The sequence below is a fragment of the Mesoplodon bidens genome (genome assembly GCF_964165515.1).
Source record: "Mesoplodon bidens genome assembly, chromosome: 3".
Classification (NCBI taxonomy): Eukaryota; Metazoa; Chordata; class Mammalia; order Artiodactyla; family Ziphiidae; genus Mesoplodon; species Mesoplodon bidens.
In genome coordinates, this window is record NC_138178.1 from 47,224,542 (window position 1) to 47,242,156 (window position 17,615).

The window sequence follows — 17,615 nt, forward strand, 5'->3', positions numbered from 1 at the left end:
CTTTTTATGTATCATGTGTTAATGGATTTATGATTTTTATGTGGTCATTGCTGGAGAAATTAACATTGAAAATCTGTAAGGAGGATTGTAGATGAATTCCAAAGACATACTCTGCTTGTAAGTTTTTATTTAAACATAAAGAGAATATAGAATTGAACACTCTAGAAGATGGAGACCTATAATATAGAAAAAGTCTGCCAGAATTAAGTCTGATTGCTTCTAACAGGATGACATTAGCAGTTACTTGGATAAATTTGTGAATATGGTTGGCTCAACTTAGAACTGAATCTGAGTGAACTTTTTTAGATGATCCTTTGGAATCTCATGTTTAAAAGTATTTTTGTGCACTTGTACTAAGCAGTATTTCATGTATCCATCATATTTTCTGAGCATCCTTTCCACCTCTAAAAGATTTTGATTCTTCCTGTCCTCCCACCCATGGTAATTCAAGACTTGCTCTTCAGGCTGGGGTTATAGTAATTCTGCGAAACCACTTCTTAGCGTTCATAAATAAAAAGTTATCTAGAGAGGTTGTTCATCCTCTCAAGAAAAACTTAAGCTCTTAGGTGTATACAGAGTTCTGTGCTGGTCTTTTTTGGAATGATAAAAAGGAATGAAACATTGTTGCCTTTTAGGAACTTGTGGATCTCCATGACAAAACCCAGACCTATCAAGAAAATTTATTATGTTTTAGTGCCTGACCTATTTAAGGATAACAGAACCTTAACATATTGAATATTAAGTTGCTTTTTCATATGTAGACCTGATTCATTAATGCAGAGCATTGTTCATTTTTCATTCATTCATTAAATTAACAGATTTTACTAGTCACATACTATGTGCTTGTTAACATACTTGTCACTAGTGATAGAGTAATGAGTGATATAGACACAGTCCCTGCTTTCAGGTAACAAACTATTGTGATTAGATCAACTCACTTGTCTTTTTCATAGGTTTATATATATATATATATATATATTTGGCTGCGTTGGGTCTTCGTTGCTGCGTGCAGACTTTCTCTACTTCTGGCAAGCCGGGGCTCCTCTTCCTTGCGGTGCACGTGCTTTTCATCATGGTGGCTTCTCTTGTTGTGGAGCACAGGCTCTAGGCCCGCGGGCTTCAGTAGTTGTGGTACGTGGGCTCAGTAGTTGTGGCACACGGGCTTAGTTGCTCTGCCGCATGTGGGATCCCCCCGGACCAGGTATCGAACCCGTGTCCCCTGCATTGGCAAGCGGATTCTTAACCACTGTGCCACCAGGAAAGTCCCTCATCAGTGTATTTAACTGAAAGAGACACTTTAAAGAATTTGTTTAAAAGCTATAACTTTATTTATCTAGAGATTTATTTTGCTAACCTGTCATAGGTAAATAAAGAAATACAATAAGGACACTTTTTTTTTCTCTTTTAAACTTTATTTGTTATTTCTATGTATTTTTATTTTCGTTTTACTTCTCTTTTAAGTGTGACCACTCATTTATATCAGGCCTCATTCAGAGCTTTCTGGCAGCTTATGGCTATTGGCTGACTCTCTACTAGCTTTGACCACTTCGAAGCTATAGGACTTCAATACTTGGTGTGAAATCTGTGGCTCTTTGAATACCAAAAATCTGTGGTTATTTGTTCAGTCCCGTTAGATAAGCTAGCGCCTTATTAACTTTCTTTCTGCTAGTTACTGGGTGTTCTATGGAAATATTAATTGAACCTTTATATCTGAAGCCCTGCAGCATTTTAAGGATTTAGCAGCTGAAACCTCCCATCCATCTGTCATTTGTTCTGAGGATATGAGAAAAAGAGACATGGTGCCTGACTTTTCAGAATTTATAAGACATAACCGTCTCTGAGATGATAGTAATAATGGCTAGGATATATTGTGTGCTTACTATTTGCCAGGTACTTTTCCAATTGCTACTACATACAATAACTCATTTAATCCTTACAACAACCTGTGAGATAAATATTGTATTATTATTATCCCTATTTTACAGATAAGGAAACTGAGGCAAGAAATGTTACTTTGCCTCAAGTCACACAGCTAGTATATGGCAAAGATGGAGTTCAGGCCTGCCAGTCTGGCTCCAAAAATTCCACATTTATCCACTATACTGTACTGTGCAATTATAATAGATAATTATGGTATAATTTAAATGGATAATTAAATAGGTAATTTCAATAAGTGTGAGCAGTGACATGATGGAAGTGCCTGCTGCTATGGGAGCTCAGAGTGAGTTCACCCAATTTGGTAGGGTCAGGGAAAGTGTTTCTGAGAAAGTAAATCTTTATTGAAAGAGCCTTTCTCCCCATCCCTTTTTAACTGTTGAAAAGAATTGTAAAGAATATTTTAAAATAGAATTAGACAGTGGTTTTCAAACAAAGAAATAGCCACATAGGTTAGAAAAAAACATGTCTTTTCTCAACTTGGGAGCGTTCTCTGGTGATTATGCCATATTTATTGGTCGGGTGAAATAAATTTTTTAAAAGCTATTTAAAGAATTAGGCAACAAAAAAAGTTACTGTAATTTTGAGGAGACAAACAAGAGGAGAGCACTATTATGTAAATAATACTAGGTGCTTTTGTTTTGTTTTGTTTTTGATAGAACAAAAGATTGGATTGATAATGTGCAGTGTAAATTAGTTTAAAAATGGTAACAGCTTTGATTGATTAGAGTCTGTTGTCATATTGTAGCAAGGATTAAAGTTTCTAAATTCTGTACCATAAAATGAACGTAGAGAAAAGTATGAAATACATTTTATAGAACATATTTCATAATATCAAAGCTTTTATGAAGTGTTATGTATTCATAGGTGGGAGTATTTAAGAATTGCAAATTAAATTGTTATTTAGATATTAAATATAGAATTGAACAGTTTTTGTAAACTCTGTGTATCAACTGATTTTATCAGTGATAAAATCACTGATAAAACACTTTTGAGTGCTTTCCGTTTTTATTGTAAGAAGAACAGTAATTTTTTAGGGTTATTTGGAAATATTTTTGTGCTTAGCAGCATACTTTGGCTAAAAAGCTCCTATGATAGATGAATCTGATAATATTGCTCTGTCCTTCATAATGTAGTGTTTATCATCTCTCATGTGTGAAAATCTCATTTTTATTAGCAGCTATTTTCATGGTAAAACTATTTTTCAGAATTCAGGATCTTAATAAGGAGCTCCAGGGGGTCAGGTTTGACTCCTTTTATTACCATGGTAATGCTTTATCAATTTAAAATATGCACCATGATAGTTCTGTATTTAATGATCTCATTGGTTTACTTCCCTTTTTTATAAAAGCCAGCTGTACACTTTTTTGTTTGTTTGTTTACTTTATTTTTATTTTTTTATTTTTGGCCATGCTGCATGCGGAATCTCAGTTCCCCGACCAGGGATCAAACCTGTGCCCCCTGCAGTGGAAGCTCGGAGTCCTAACCACTGGACTGTCAGGGAATTCCTGGTTTACTTTCTTTATATTCCAAAATTGAAATAGCATTCACTTATCAGTACTGCTGAATGATCTCCTTGGGCTTCATTTTTTTGTTGTTTGTTTGTTTTTATTTTATTTTATTAACTTCTGCTTTATAACAAAGTGAATCATTCATACATATACATCTGTTCCCACATCCCTTCCCTCTTGCGTCTCCCTCCCTCCCACCCTCCCTATCCCACCCCTCCAGGCGGTCACCAAGCACTGAGCTGATCTTTGGGCTTCATTTTAACAATTGATTGCTTGGCTTTTGTTCCTTTCTTGTAACTCCAACCCCTCCCTCAGGGCAATCACCTCCTGCTCATTTTCTCCTGCCATTTGATACTCTAGCTAGTCATTGCATTATTCTGCTTCCTTCCTTGCTATTCTGTCAACTCCATTCTGCATTATGCCTTTTTTCCTTTCCGACTTACGGACATCTATGCTCTTTGCTTAACTATATGTGGTACTTAAGGGGTCTGCTGTTTAAACTCTGGGTCACCCAACCCATTTCTTTCATTCAAGCTCTATTTGACATCTGTCTTCTACTTAAAACTAAATGGATGAATACTTACCTGCATATATAAAAACATTTTGTTATTCTAATTGCTTTAGATTGTTTGTTAACGGTGGTATTTCTCCCTAATTTATACTTACCTGATACTTCTGGTGTTTTAATGTGGTTCTGGTTGGGGGGAAGGGGAGAACTCAGCTATCACCTATGTAGACTTGAGTTTTTCCTTTCCATATATGAAAAAGATTTTTATTTCCAGATTGTCTAGGTTCTTGCTACTAGAAGTGTGGTGCATGGGCCAGTAGCATCACCATCACCTGTTGGCTAGAAATGCAGAATCTTAGGCCCCACTCAAGACCTTATGCTTCTTAATCTGAATTTTAACAAAATCTCTAGTCAATGGATATGAACACTGAAGTTTGCAAAGCACTGTTGTAGGTAGGTATCATTTAGCTAGTTGACACAATTAACCTGCTGACTGATAAATACCTGTGTACTTTTCTGAGCTGATCTTATTTAAATGTTTGTAAATTATTTTGTAACTATTCATCCTGGTTCATCAAAAGTTATATTCTGGGTGGGTATCACTTCTATTATGAGGAAGCAGTGATAAGAATAATCTCAAACAATAGCCAGTCCCGGTTTTTTAAGTGAGGTTTTGGCACACATTAGATCTGAAACTATGACAAACTTTGTGTTGTTTGTTTGGCTGCGTCGAGTCTTAGTTGTGGCATGCAGGATCTTCGTTGCGGCATGCAGGATCTTTCGCGGTGGTGTGAGGGCTCTTCCTTGCCGTGCGTGGGCTTCTCTCTAGTTGTGGTGCACTTGCTCTCTAGTTGTATCATGTGGGCTCCACAGCACACAGCCTCAGTAGTTGTGGCACGTGGGCTCAGTAGTTGCGGTGAGGGCTTAGTTGCCCCGTGGCATGTGGGATCTTAGTTCCCTGAGCAGAGATCGAGCCCATGCCCCCTGCATTGGAAGGCAGATTCTTAACCACTGGACCACCAGGGAAGTCCCTAAAACTATGACAAACATTTTTGAGTCCAGTTTCATTGTTCCATCCTCCAGCATCAGTTTGCATCTGTGGATGAAGAACTGTTCCTCTCTTATCTTTTAGGCTGTGGCTTTTCAAAAGAATTTGCGCACTTAGATGAACCTTTGAGGTGTGGGAAAAAATACTCAAATTTCTATTTAATTTTTATCTTACATGAATGAAATTATGACTTACTGAAATTTGTTATATTGGTTAATAGTATATGTATATAATTTATGAGTAAATAGATATTGAGGGCCCATATTCAAATCTTGCTTGTATGTGATGACACAGGTTTATAGATTCCTCTGTGGTACAATATGACAATCCCAGATTTTATTATTGGACTGGGAAATAATCTTATAGTAAATTCTATACTATACGTTGCTGTATGTGATTGCACATGGATAAGAGATAGTACTTACTATTATTTGTGTATGGTTCATAGAAAAATAATTGTTCTGTTTTCTGAGCACATATTAATAGGGGCTTAGAGATAGATCTTCTCTATGCTTACTGTGATATATGTGATATGTGAAGGTATGTACAATTATTTGATGATACCCTGAAACTTAGATTTATTTGTATTATTATTTATATTATTATATAATATTTATATTATTTATTTATATACTTGTGCTTTAGGAAATAGTTTAAAATGTTTTTAATGTTTTTATTTTTATAGTCATGAAAGAAAAAAGTTCTTATTGCACTTCAAGGATGAAGAGAATTGAGAACATGCAAAATTAATCTTTTATTATCCGTTAACATTCAGATAAAGTGTGAACAACATGGCTGACCTACAAATGCATTTCTGTTTGCATTTTTCAAGAGTAATACTGTTGTTTAATAATGATAAACAATATTTCAGTGAGGTCTTTTTGTAGGTTTCAATGTCTTATTTTGACTCTATGCCTAAGAATGGCAGTGGGAGGGAGTGGCAGAGAGAAACACCCAGATGAATGTGAGATAGTAGGATGTCACTTAGCACCTCAAGAGTGTTCAATTTTAAGCAACAGAGGTAAACTCCAAGGAGTGACTTCAGCTGGGAGCCATTCTATTTTGTGTATAGCTCTTGCTGCGTGTGGCTGTGACAGACAGGACTATGGTTGTGGTTACCAGGGGACACCCTTGTGGTCATAACCAAGTTGTAAGTGTCACCAAGGTTCTTTTTGAGTGTCTGTCACATGTGTATCAGTGATTCTAAAGTAGATAAAAATGAAACAAAGATTCATTTGGGAGTTAGCACTCCCAGCAGATTAGTTTTAAAACAGAACAGCAGAAGGTGTTGTGACATGCATCCCCAAGCAATTGTAATGATTTGACAGTTATTTAGCCCTCAATTCCTAGCCCTTTGGTTGAACTGACATCATGCCTGCAAAGATAGTGAGGCCTGTTTCAGCCCCATTAATGTCTTCTTGAATGTTAGCCTGCAGTCTGGGTAATGATAAATGTTCACTGATTGATGATTTTATAGTCCCAGAGGATTCTGGGTGGTTTCTGTAAGCCAGGGCAGTCAGTTTTTGTTCTTGTTTGGGCCTCTTGTAAGATTTTCTGATCTTTACTAAAATCGTTTTAAGTTGGCAAAAGGGTGGGTATCACCTCAGTTTTAATTAACTAGGGGTTCAAAGCCTTGTTTAGAAACTATGTGATTTTGGAGGTGATGCTGTATTTAGCATGTATAAGAGTCTGAGAACCAGAACAGCTTTTATCCACTGAGCTTTTTGTAACACTTATTGTATTTGTGAACTTTCATGTCTTTTAGGCTCCTTCACTTTCAAAAAACATGTTTTAAGTTATAAGGATAAATTTAACAACAGCTATTGTGAAATAATAACATTAGCTTTATTGTTTTCATGGTGTTTGCAATTTCATTTTTTAGATTCTTAAGAATTTAAATTAACTATCTTTGTGTTTTCTTTTTTACACGGCTCAGTTTCTATAGGAGTATATCTTGTTATACTAGTATTAAAAGGAGTATAAGCAGATCATCTTTTGCTAAATATTTGTTTGCCATTTAGGAAAGGATTCATTTCTAGTATATTGATTGTCAATTTTTAAAAATATTTTAAGTAAATCTTGTAATTGCCCAACACTTTATTGATAGGGTATGGAGGCAGAGAAAGGAGGATACAGATAAACATTTTCCTAATTTATTGTAACTCAAATATATTTTCTTAGTTCATCCTTTTAGAACTTTACTTTTGGCTGTAAAGAGATTGTAGGGCTAATTTTTTTTTTAATCTATAAAGAAACTTTTTGACTTTAATATCTTAAAAGGAATAAAAGCAGCACTTCTGTTTAGTTTTTCAAGTAATGAACCAGAAACTTGGTTAGGAATGACCATTTGTAAGTCTGTATATTAATTAGATGAGTGTCATTATGGTCAATTAGCACGACTGCCAAATAATCTCTTTAATACTCCGGTCTTTTTTTTTTTTCTCTCTAGGGTTTTACAGACAGCCCTCATTACAGTGATCACTTGAATGACAGTCGATTAGGGGCCCATGAAGGCTTGTCCCCAACACCTTTCATGAACTCAAATCTAATGGGTAAGTTGGTAATTTCTCTGCAAGTAGTCTTCACAGAGCCTCTTTGGTCAGAGACATTTTTTATCTCCTTGTCCAGGATGGACACCTAAGTATGTAGCAGAAAGTTCCTAAGTTTCTAGGGGCATCTGGGCTTTCTTTGTTCAGCTAAGTTTGAGGGGCAAGCATTCAGAAATGTGGTTCCTTCTATTAGAGCATTATTGTCATTGCTATCAAAAAAGGAAGCAGCAGTGTTTTAACTGTTAGTTTTGGCAGTGTCTGTGACATCAAGCATTATGTTTTCTGCTTTCTGGGCAGAGAAGCATTTCAGAGACATTTGTTTGTAATTTACTATTTGTCTTAACAGTTGTATATATGTGGTAATTAAAAATATGACAGCAGTGATTTTAGGCAAATTTTACTCATTTTGGACAGTATTTCTTTTGACACTGATCAAAACATAATAGTATATTTAAGTATTGCAGCATTTGTTTTAAGCACTTGGGTTCTTATTGGGGATTTAAAATTTTTTCTTCTGCTGTAGTAAAGTTGTACTTTGAATGATATTACCTACCACCTAAACCTGATTATTATTTTTGGCAAAACCTTTAAGGTTAGCCATTCTCTATATCTCCCCCTACTCCCTGCAAACCAGCCCTCCCTTCCTCTCTCCCCCTGCCCTCTCGCTTTCTCATATCAAAGTTTATAGCTATTCAATCTGAAATGATAAGCCCCCAATTTTTCCCCCCAGTTTGGATGCCACTCTTTCATTAAGTGAGAATTTTACCTTTTTGCAGAACCTGATTCAAAAGAATCTGTTTTATGACATTATTTTTCCTTCTTGTTTATGCTGGGGCTGAGCACATTACAAAAGCTTTATTTAATCTGTCTTACTGGTTGTCAGTGGCGTCATGTTAATATAGAAGGTTTGTGTAATTGACATTGATTTCATTACTTTACTTCTTAAGGACATGACCTATATTGTGATCTTAGAATTGTCCTTTTAAGAGACAGCCATGCTAATCTAAGTGGATTACCCAAATCCAAAATCCTGGTGGTCTGCAGTTTCTTTATAAATGGTTTTGTTTAGCACAGTCTTTATTTCCCTTACCCTCCGTAAAGTATTGAGGAGACAGATTCTGATATTTCAGTGTGGATTTTGCCTAAGGCAGTTACCACTTTGAAGCCAGAATCATTGAGTATGACACAAGAATAAAAATCAGTGATAAAACTTGTGTTTAAAATGACAATTTGTTTCAACATAAATGAAAATGAAAATCCTGGTATTAAATATATTATCATTCCAGGTAAAAATCAGAATTAAATATAGAACAAAATAATTATCCTTGCATTTGGCCAGGGAAAACTTTCTAATCTATCTTCTAAATTTTCTGTCAAGCTTACTATCAAAGTAAAGTAGATGTGACACTCCAGATAGTTTCCTTTTGTAGTATAACTTTTCCCCAAGTAGCGTTTAATTTATGGTAAATATGGTAGAGCAAACTATAGTCAATGTTTTTGTAATTTCAGATTGAACTAAGCTTTCTTAATTAAAGATATAACTGAATTGTGAAAAATCAGAAATAGCCCTTTTTTATATTTATGTTCTTATCTTTATTAGCTTACAGAGATGACTCTTAAGTTCAGTAGAATTGCATCATTAGTGCAGCTTTGAGCCAAGGTGACTTAAAATTGTGGGGTAAGTGTGGGAAATAAATGAATTCTAAGAAGTATGCATGTCAGTCACTTGCTCTGAGTGGCTGTTGACTAAAAATATTTCTGTAATTCAGTTTGAGGTAACATTTTCTTAGTTGGAGCAATTATGAACATGTGCTTGTTAGTTTCTTCAGTTTACAGTTAATTATTAGAATACTTTCAATAATCATCCATACCCTATGTATAAAATCAGCATCTAAAATAAATCTTGAAATAAAAAAACTCAGGTTTATAAACAGATTGATCCCTTCACAGTACAAATGAGAAAAATCTGCATTCATCTGAACTACACTGTGCAGTTAACCAGGTGCAGCTATACATTCTCATTGTACGTTTTAACTACCTAATCTTAAAAATGTTAATTTACCTATAAGAAAGGGGAAAATGACCCTGAAGAAGATTAGGCAGATATTGTTCCAAAGGATTTCACTGGTCTTGGGAATATCTGATTTACTACACTTCCTTCCTTTTATTTTCAGTACAAATGATCAAATGAGATATCTAACAGTTGAGTCTAAGCAATCTGCATGACAATAGCTAGCTTTTGGAAATCACTGTCCTTTAAATTGTGAAGCACCTCCATACAGCAACAGGCAGTCCCACTTGATGTGACTTGATGTAACTTGATGCAATTGAACTGTTAGATACCCCCAAATATGGGTTTATAACACTCAGTAGAGTTACAGTGGATAGATTAACTTTGTTAGCCATTTGATAATTTAGGGGAGTTTTCAGGCTAAAAACCTGCATTGTTAAAGCAGGACTGAGATGTGCATGGCAGTATTAGCAGCATTTGGAACTATTGATACCTAGTTGTCATAATAGGTAAAAACTTCAGAGTGATTCTGTGAACGATGAGTGCTCAGAAACAGTTAAAGCTAACTGGAAAGCTGTAACATGTTTCATCATTGCTGTCAACATATAAAGACACCATCTAAGGGGGGGTGGAATTGTATGTCTAGGGAATGTTGTTATTTTTCGTATTGTGTTCAGTGATAAGCACATTTGCCTGAAGAAATAGTGGATTGTAAAGTGCTACTATCTTTCATGATGGAGCTCTCAAATACTTTAATGATTTTGTACATTGCAAAAATGAGAAATTTTATCTAACAAGGGTTGGTAATGATTCAGTAATGAACAGTTTGCCACAGAAACATGCACTTCTATATTCATTTAGATATTTTGAAGTGTTTTACATGGGAAGTAAAACTCTGATGTTGAAACAGTGTTTCTTTCTAATGAATTCCGGAATTATCCTGTTGATTTGTCAATATGGAAAAGGGGGTTTTTCTTATGTTTCAAGTGAAATAAGTACATCCTTTTGGCACATCACTAAGTAATTAGCATCAAACAGTTCTGTACTCCATTATAGTAAAACTGCAAAGCTTTGACAATAGCAGTGAATTGCAGTAGTATCACCAAAGAGTCTTATTTATTTCTGTCCTCTTCCAGCTTTGGTCCATTTCTCCACCCTTGGGCCCTTCATTAATTTCAGTAATATTTGCTTTCCTTTACCTGTTGTTGATAAATATATTTTTGGTGATGGTAGGAGTAGTTTATTAATTGGACATAGAGACAAATTATTTTATAGAATTGCCTCCCTTTGATTCCCAAGTTATTGTGGAATAAACTGTCTACTCCTCCATGTCTATCAAAGCTTTACTTATTTTAGGTGGTGTGTGCATGTACTGTCAATGGGAACTTAAGATAGTACCTTCAATTTTCCTTTTTTCTGAGACCTTCATTTGTGTTCCTTTCTGAGACCTATGTTGCCTCTAGAGATGTTTTGCTAGTATTGTATCTTTTAAAAACTGGAAGCAACATGTGGTGGTATAGGAAAAAATACAGGGCTGAGAGTTAAGAAGTCTGGATTTTAATCCAGATCCTGAAAAATAACCTTCATCTTTCAGATAAGGTATTGCTGGATAGTCTCAAAAGTCTTCTGTAGCTCTAGAATGTTATAATTCTATAATCTCATGTAATATCTTTTATCCAACCCTGGAAAAGGCTGCAACTAGAGTTGTAATTGGTATTTTGCAAATGATAAAACTAAGGTACAAAAAAATTGTGTTTTTTCTTGAGGTCACAGAGTCAATAAGCGGCAAAACTGAATGTAGAGCTCATGTATTCTGACTCCCAGTGTTCTTCCATTAGGCACGTTAGGCATGTAAGATATTGGTTCTTTCTACATGACGCTTTCAGGGTTGCACTAGCTCAGCATTTTCCGAAACTGTACGTATGGAGACACTGCTTTTGAGAGGTGACTATGAAAAAAAGTTCCATAGGGACATAACTTTGGAAAGCATTATATATCACATGCCCCCTCTTAGAGATTGAGATTGTACTTTGGGGTATTAAAGGGATTGTACTTTGGGAAAAAAAGGCGGGGAGCTTATTTAATTATGTTTAGCCCATCACATTCCAGAATCAGATGATGCACAGAAGCCTTTTTGTAAAAAAGCATCATTTATTAGCCTATGGGAAACTAGTTTTCCATGGAGCACACACTGGGACATGTTTGTAGGTTGTGTTAAGGGAAAAATAAAAGGTAAAATATGAGAGTTCTTTGACATGTAAAGTAGCACAAGGTTAATAATACTGCTGGATATACTTTTATAAGTCATTTTAGGCATCTTACATAATTTAACTGGTTGGGTCCAGTTGTTGCATTGTTAAACCTTTGTTTTGTGAGTATTTGACTTATAAACAAACCAACTGTCCTTCCATTGTTGTTGGAGTCTATTTGCTCAGCCCTGCCCTTCTTTACCTGACCAAGTTTAAAGGGCCCCCTCCCTCTGTTAGCAGCTACTGCATTTTATTTTCATTTCATTGTGGATTAAATAAGTTTCTGTGGGCTTGTCTGGGAATTTAAACCCAAGTACACTTTTTTCCTATATATTCAGTATTTCAAACAACCAAATTTCAAAGAAAACTCTTTTTGTGTACTTGATTCTGCCTACACTATACTTTATGATTACTCCAGAAATCTCTTAGAGTTACAAAAAAATGTAGAATCACCATTTTCAGAATATCAAAACATAATAGAACTCTGCCTTCAAAAAGATCTCTAACTTTGATGTACAGAAATTCTTTCGATAGATGAGAAAATGAAAATGATTATAATTGTGCTTAGGGGAAACAGTATAGTTTACTGTCTGGTATGACAGTATTTCATAAGGATTAAGCCTTCATACTTTGTCCAGTGTTTTATTAACCCCAAGTCTCAACGAAGGATGAGTTATTATTCACTGATCTACGTTCTCTGATCTTTGGATGCTTACAAACACAAAATCTTGCGACTGGGAAAAATTTGAGTGAACCAGACCAAGTTATTGAAGAAACCAAAACCAAGAAAAATGAAATGAGTAGTTAATTAGGAAACAAGGATCTAACCCTCTTGATTCTAACTTAGCTCACAGCCCCCTTCTACTGCATTGCTTTATTTTTTTCTTTTTACCTCATGTTCAACCATTTGTTCATTTGCTCCTTTTTCTGCATTACAGCTTTTATATCTTTTCCTTCCTCTTGCTACTGCTTAGACTCTCATTAACCAGTCTGAATTATTGAATACCTTTTTCTTTCTCCTTCGTGTGTACCCATCCATCTCTTTATTCTGCCCTAACTGTGTGAAAATAACAGAAATTCACTTAAACTGTGTTCAACAAAAAGTGGTATTTATTGACTTACTTATCCCAAATGACTAGGAGTAGATTGATTTTAGGCATGGTGGATCCAAGGGTTCAATCACTCTCATCTGATCCCCCTCTTTCCCCTTGAAAGTGTTAAGAGAATGATATAAAACTGGAGAGGCAAATTGGGCAGAGAGGAGATTAGAAAAGTGGGAAAGGGTAGAGTGCGGTGTTCTTGTCTCTTGCTATCTACTTCTAGGTCCTACCTCCAATCTTTCCAAAATGTTTTACATTGTCCTTCCTGGCTACCATATTACAGGTTACCTTATTCCTTAGTGGTTTGGGATGTTTTCTTTCAATGCATATATGCATTTTATTTGTAATACTCTGTTCCTGACAACATCATTTCTTTCCATGTCCCTACCCTGCCTCCTCAGCCTGAAAAGCAGCCTCTTTTCATAGTTAAAATGACTTGATAGCCATTCTTTCTGAAACCTATCCTGTAAGCCAGAGATGAGCTAATGGTTTCTTTTCTACCCAGTCTGGGAGAGACCAAACTAGTACCTCACTTTGAAAGAGGTTCCAGAGTTTCAGGGGTACTCCAGTATAGACTCAGGTCCCTTTTATCTAAGAGTAATTAGTCCTGGAGTGAATTATTTAAGAGAATTAAATGATTGCTTCAAAGAGATGTCAAGATTTTGGAAGATAGAGGGAAAAAAATGTTTGGGGCTTTACTTTGAAAACTAAAGCTAAAATTAGAAAGTAATATTAACAAAACAAACCATAAAATCTACTAGATTTTAAATGAACAAAGAATTAATTAATTGTTGAATTTTTTTGGTGTATTTTTTTCTTCAGAAAATTGTATGGCATTATAGAAATGTCTTTTACTTCACATTTGAACCTTGTTGATTTTCTCTTCAGTTATTAACTGACTCTAATTCAGTTAGGTCCTAATCTGTCAATGGCTTTTGTGTTTGATTAAATGATTCTTTAACATAATTTTAAAGGACTTGGTGAAATTTTTAGTCTCTTGCATGATATTCAACTCTCAGTGAATTTCTTTTGTATTTGCTTTGTATTATGGGTTATTTAGCAAAAGATTGACCCAACAATGCCATTGACTCAGGCCTGAGATAGGCACACTATCTGTGAGTGATATTTCACTGGTATTTTTTTCTAAGTTATCTGGTCATTAGTGAATATTTTCATCAGGCCACAACATTGGCTTAACTCTGCAGTCTTGCAAAGTGGTATCTCCAGGGACTTATGTAAGGAGGATCACCTTTATTTTTATTTATTTACCCAATCCATTTGTTCATCATCATTCATGTGTTTATGCTCTGTGGTCAGCAGTAATCTTTACTGATCTGCACAGTTTTATAGTGGGTCAGTGGCACAGATCTGATATATGGTTCTTCCTTGAATCTTCCCATTGTTTGTGTCTGATTCTCACCAAGTGAATGTGAACTCTGAGGATATTCTGAGTTCTCTTTATAGTAGGGTGGATGACAGGGGCTGTGGCTGCTTGTTTACTAGAGAACAAAAGAATGATTTTTTTCATTAAGGAATTTCTGTAAACCTGACAGTTTTCCTTGATGTGTATAATCTCAGAACCACACCATGGCACACAGTTGAGAATTTGGGACGTTATTTTGATTAGGAAAAGTCCTAGAGCAGCATTATCAGACTGTGTCTTTGATGTGGTAATATTTCAGATTCACTGCTTATGGTTATAATAATGTCTTTATCATTTACTATAGGTTTTCTGAGCATTCTGTTAAAAATAAATGCTATTTAGGTATTAACTAAAATTCTCATAGAATATTTGCACTGGAATGGATCTTAGAGGTCATCTTGCTCAGTGATTCTCAATTGGGAGTGTTGAAAAATACATGATTGTCATAAGGACTGGGAGTAGGGGGAGGTGTGACTGGTACTCCTTTTACCTTGAAAACTCTGGAACCTCTTTTAAAGTGAAGACTCAGTACTAGGTTGGTTAGTGGTCACAGTGTTTATGCAAGCTTTAATTAGCTACAAAATAAAAGTGAATTTTTTAAGAATTTGAAAGCATATCTTGAATTGCTTTGGTTTAAATTATAGAAATGTTATTCTTTGAAGGTATTCATGGTAGTTACCATTCAGTTGTATAGTCTTTGTACTATGTGGCTGTTACTTAATAAGCCTCACATTTTAAGTAAAAATTGTTGCTTAATTTGAGTGTCAATCCACTATTTTTATAATCACCTTCACATCTCAGCTTATTCCTTTTTTTCTTACAAAATTCAGCCTTTGTTTTCCATAGCTCACATTTTCTATGACTTCCAGGTTGGGTTTGTTTTGGTGTTGTTTTTTGGAATTTAAGGTTTTTAAGAATAGTAGAATTTGCTGTTCTACCTGTATTGTGGGGTTTTCTCATATGTATGGCTATGTTTTTATGTAATACTGTTCTCTTGAAAAATAGTTTCTGGCTATTGGCATATGCATGGTGTAGTGTGGTGAAGTATGTAACAGTCATTCTTTTTTTTTTTTTTTTTTTTTTTGCGGTACGCGGGCCTCTCACCGTTGTGGCCTCTCCCGTTGCGGAGCACAGGCTCCAGACGCGCAGGCTCAGTGGCCATGGCTCATGGGCCTAGCCGCTCCACAGCATGTGGGATCTTCCCGAACCGGGGCACGAACCCGTATCCCCTGCGTCGGCAGGCGGACTCTCAACCACTGCGCCACCCTGTAACAGTCATTCTTAAATTACTTACTTGTTTTTCACTTTGAGAATACCTCTGGGGGGTTGTCAGACTCCTCAGATTGTATGAAATTTCTAGGGAGTCACAATTAAATGAGAGTAGAGTTCAAGGCCACTTCAACTTGTTGAAAATTAAATCAATTCATTTTATTTATAGTTATAAATTTTATTAATTTATATTACATGTTTTTCTATACTGATTCCTGAGATCAGGGGTTAGCAAACCTTTTTGCAAAAAGCCGGATAGTAAATAGTTTAGAGTTTGCAGCCCAGAAGGCAAAATCAGTGATAGTATGTGTAGGTACTTATATAACCATTTAAAAATGTGAAAAACTATTCTTAGCTCATGGGCTATAAAAATAACAGTTGGTGGCCTGGATTTGTTCTACAGGCTGTAGTTGGCCAATCTTGTTCTAGATAGTTTACAATAAAAAAAACTTTAAACGGTAGCAACATCAATTTTTTTATTAGGTAATAAATCATATATGTGAAATTCTGTGGAATGTACCAGGGTTGTTTTGTGTTTCTGTTTTTTTTAATATCCAGACGTGGTGATTGGTGGTTGTGGTGGTGGTGAATTATTTCTAAAATTTACAGGGCTTCATTGCCTCTATACAGAATGGTAAGTTACTTACTAGGTGAGTTGTTTTCCTGTTGTTTTGTCTTCAAGTGTGATACTGATAGTTGCTTTTTTAGGCAAATGTCAGATTTCCTTCATCTGAAATTCTGTTATTCCGTTAGTTTTCTATAATCTGGAATTTTTAAAAAATCTACTTCGCAAAATAGTAATGTAAAACCGTAATGTAACTGTAGTGAATTGAACCTACCACATTAGGAGAGGAAAAGGTGAAAATTAGGCAGTTTGGTGGTGATGTGGCAGTGGGGCTGCTTTTCAGAGAGAAATCTTCAGAGAATAACTGTGGAGAAGAGTGTATAGAGAGAACCTGTGATGAGAGCATAATGTGAGAATGGCACAGTCATCAGAAAAGTACTGTTGGCTTTAGTGAGAGTCTGCACTCCCAAGTGGGGGATATCCCCAAAAATGTGTGCAATAAAAATATTATAACATTTTCTAGCTTGTATCTGAACATTTTTGGTAAGATAAATGTAAATTATGGATTTTTGTTGCAGTTTATAGAGTATATAAATTTTTTCATGTACAGGTCTTAATGATTTGTGTTTGAGATTTCTGATTTGATACGCTATTCGTCTTCAATTTAAGGGTCTCTTTTACCTGGAAGATTTAAGAAAATATAGTGTTATATTTATGTGATTTTTTTTTTTTTTTTTTTTTTTTTTTGCGGTACGCGGGCCTCTCACTGTTGTGGGCTCTCCCGTTGCGGAGCACAGGCTCCGGACGCGCAGGCTCAGCGGCCATGGCTCACGAGCCCAGCCGCTCCGCGGCATGTGGGATCTTCCCGGACCGGGGCACGAGCCCGTGTCCCCTGCATCGGCAGGCGGACTCTCAACCACTGCGCCACCAGGGAAGCCCTATGTGATATTTTTAATAAATATCTTCTTCTTAGGTTTACATGAAATGAAATATGCTTGCACCAAAGAATTCCCATCTACTTTTTATTTTCCTTTCATACAGGCTAATCGTTTCAAGGAAATTAAATTATGCAGTTCTTTAGTGACAGCATTAAGTGCAAAGCAGTTTTACTCCTGGTGTGTGAGTGTGTGTGCGCATGCACTCATACACACCTGTATGTTTAGACAAGATAGGAGCACATTGAATATAAGCTTTTGTTTTAATTCATTTTACAGTAAGATTTCAAACATGTATCTTCTAAAAAATGTTTGTAAGTATTATCTTTAGGTGTTTTACAAAGTTACTAGAAAACATCTTCAAGTACTGGCATAGTAGCAGGTGTCTGTTTGTAATTTACTTTTCCCTAGAGATATTGGAGGGATATACGTATGTATGCACTCATAATTTGCATGTTGTTATATGTATCCTCTGTATCTGTTTATATCTTTTAAAAAAATCTGTCCCTGAT

The 17,615-nt window shown here is 35.6% G+C and overlaps 1 protein-coding gene across 3 annotated transcripts in view; it reads left to right on the forward strand.

Annotated features, from left to right (window-relative positions):
* Positions 1–17,615, forward strand: part of TCF12 (transcription factor 12) — a 389,492-nt gene that overhangs the window by 180,496 nt on the left and 191,381 nt on the right. For all 3 annotated transcript variants that reach the window (XM_081227388.1, XM_081227387.1, XM_081227389.1), the window contains one exon: positions 7,452–7,554. In XM_081227388.1, the coding sequence (XP_081083514.1) occupies positions 7,452–7,554 (103 nt within the window). The remainder of the gene's footprint in view (positions 1–7,451; positions 7,555–17,615) is intronic.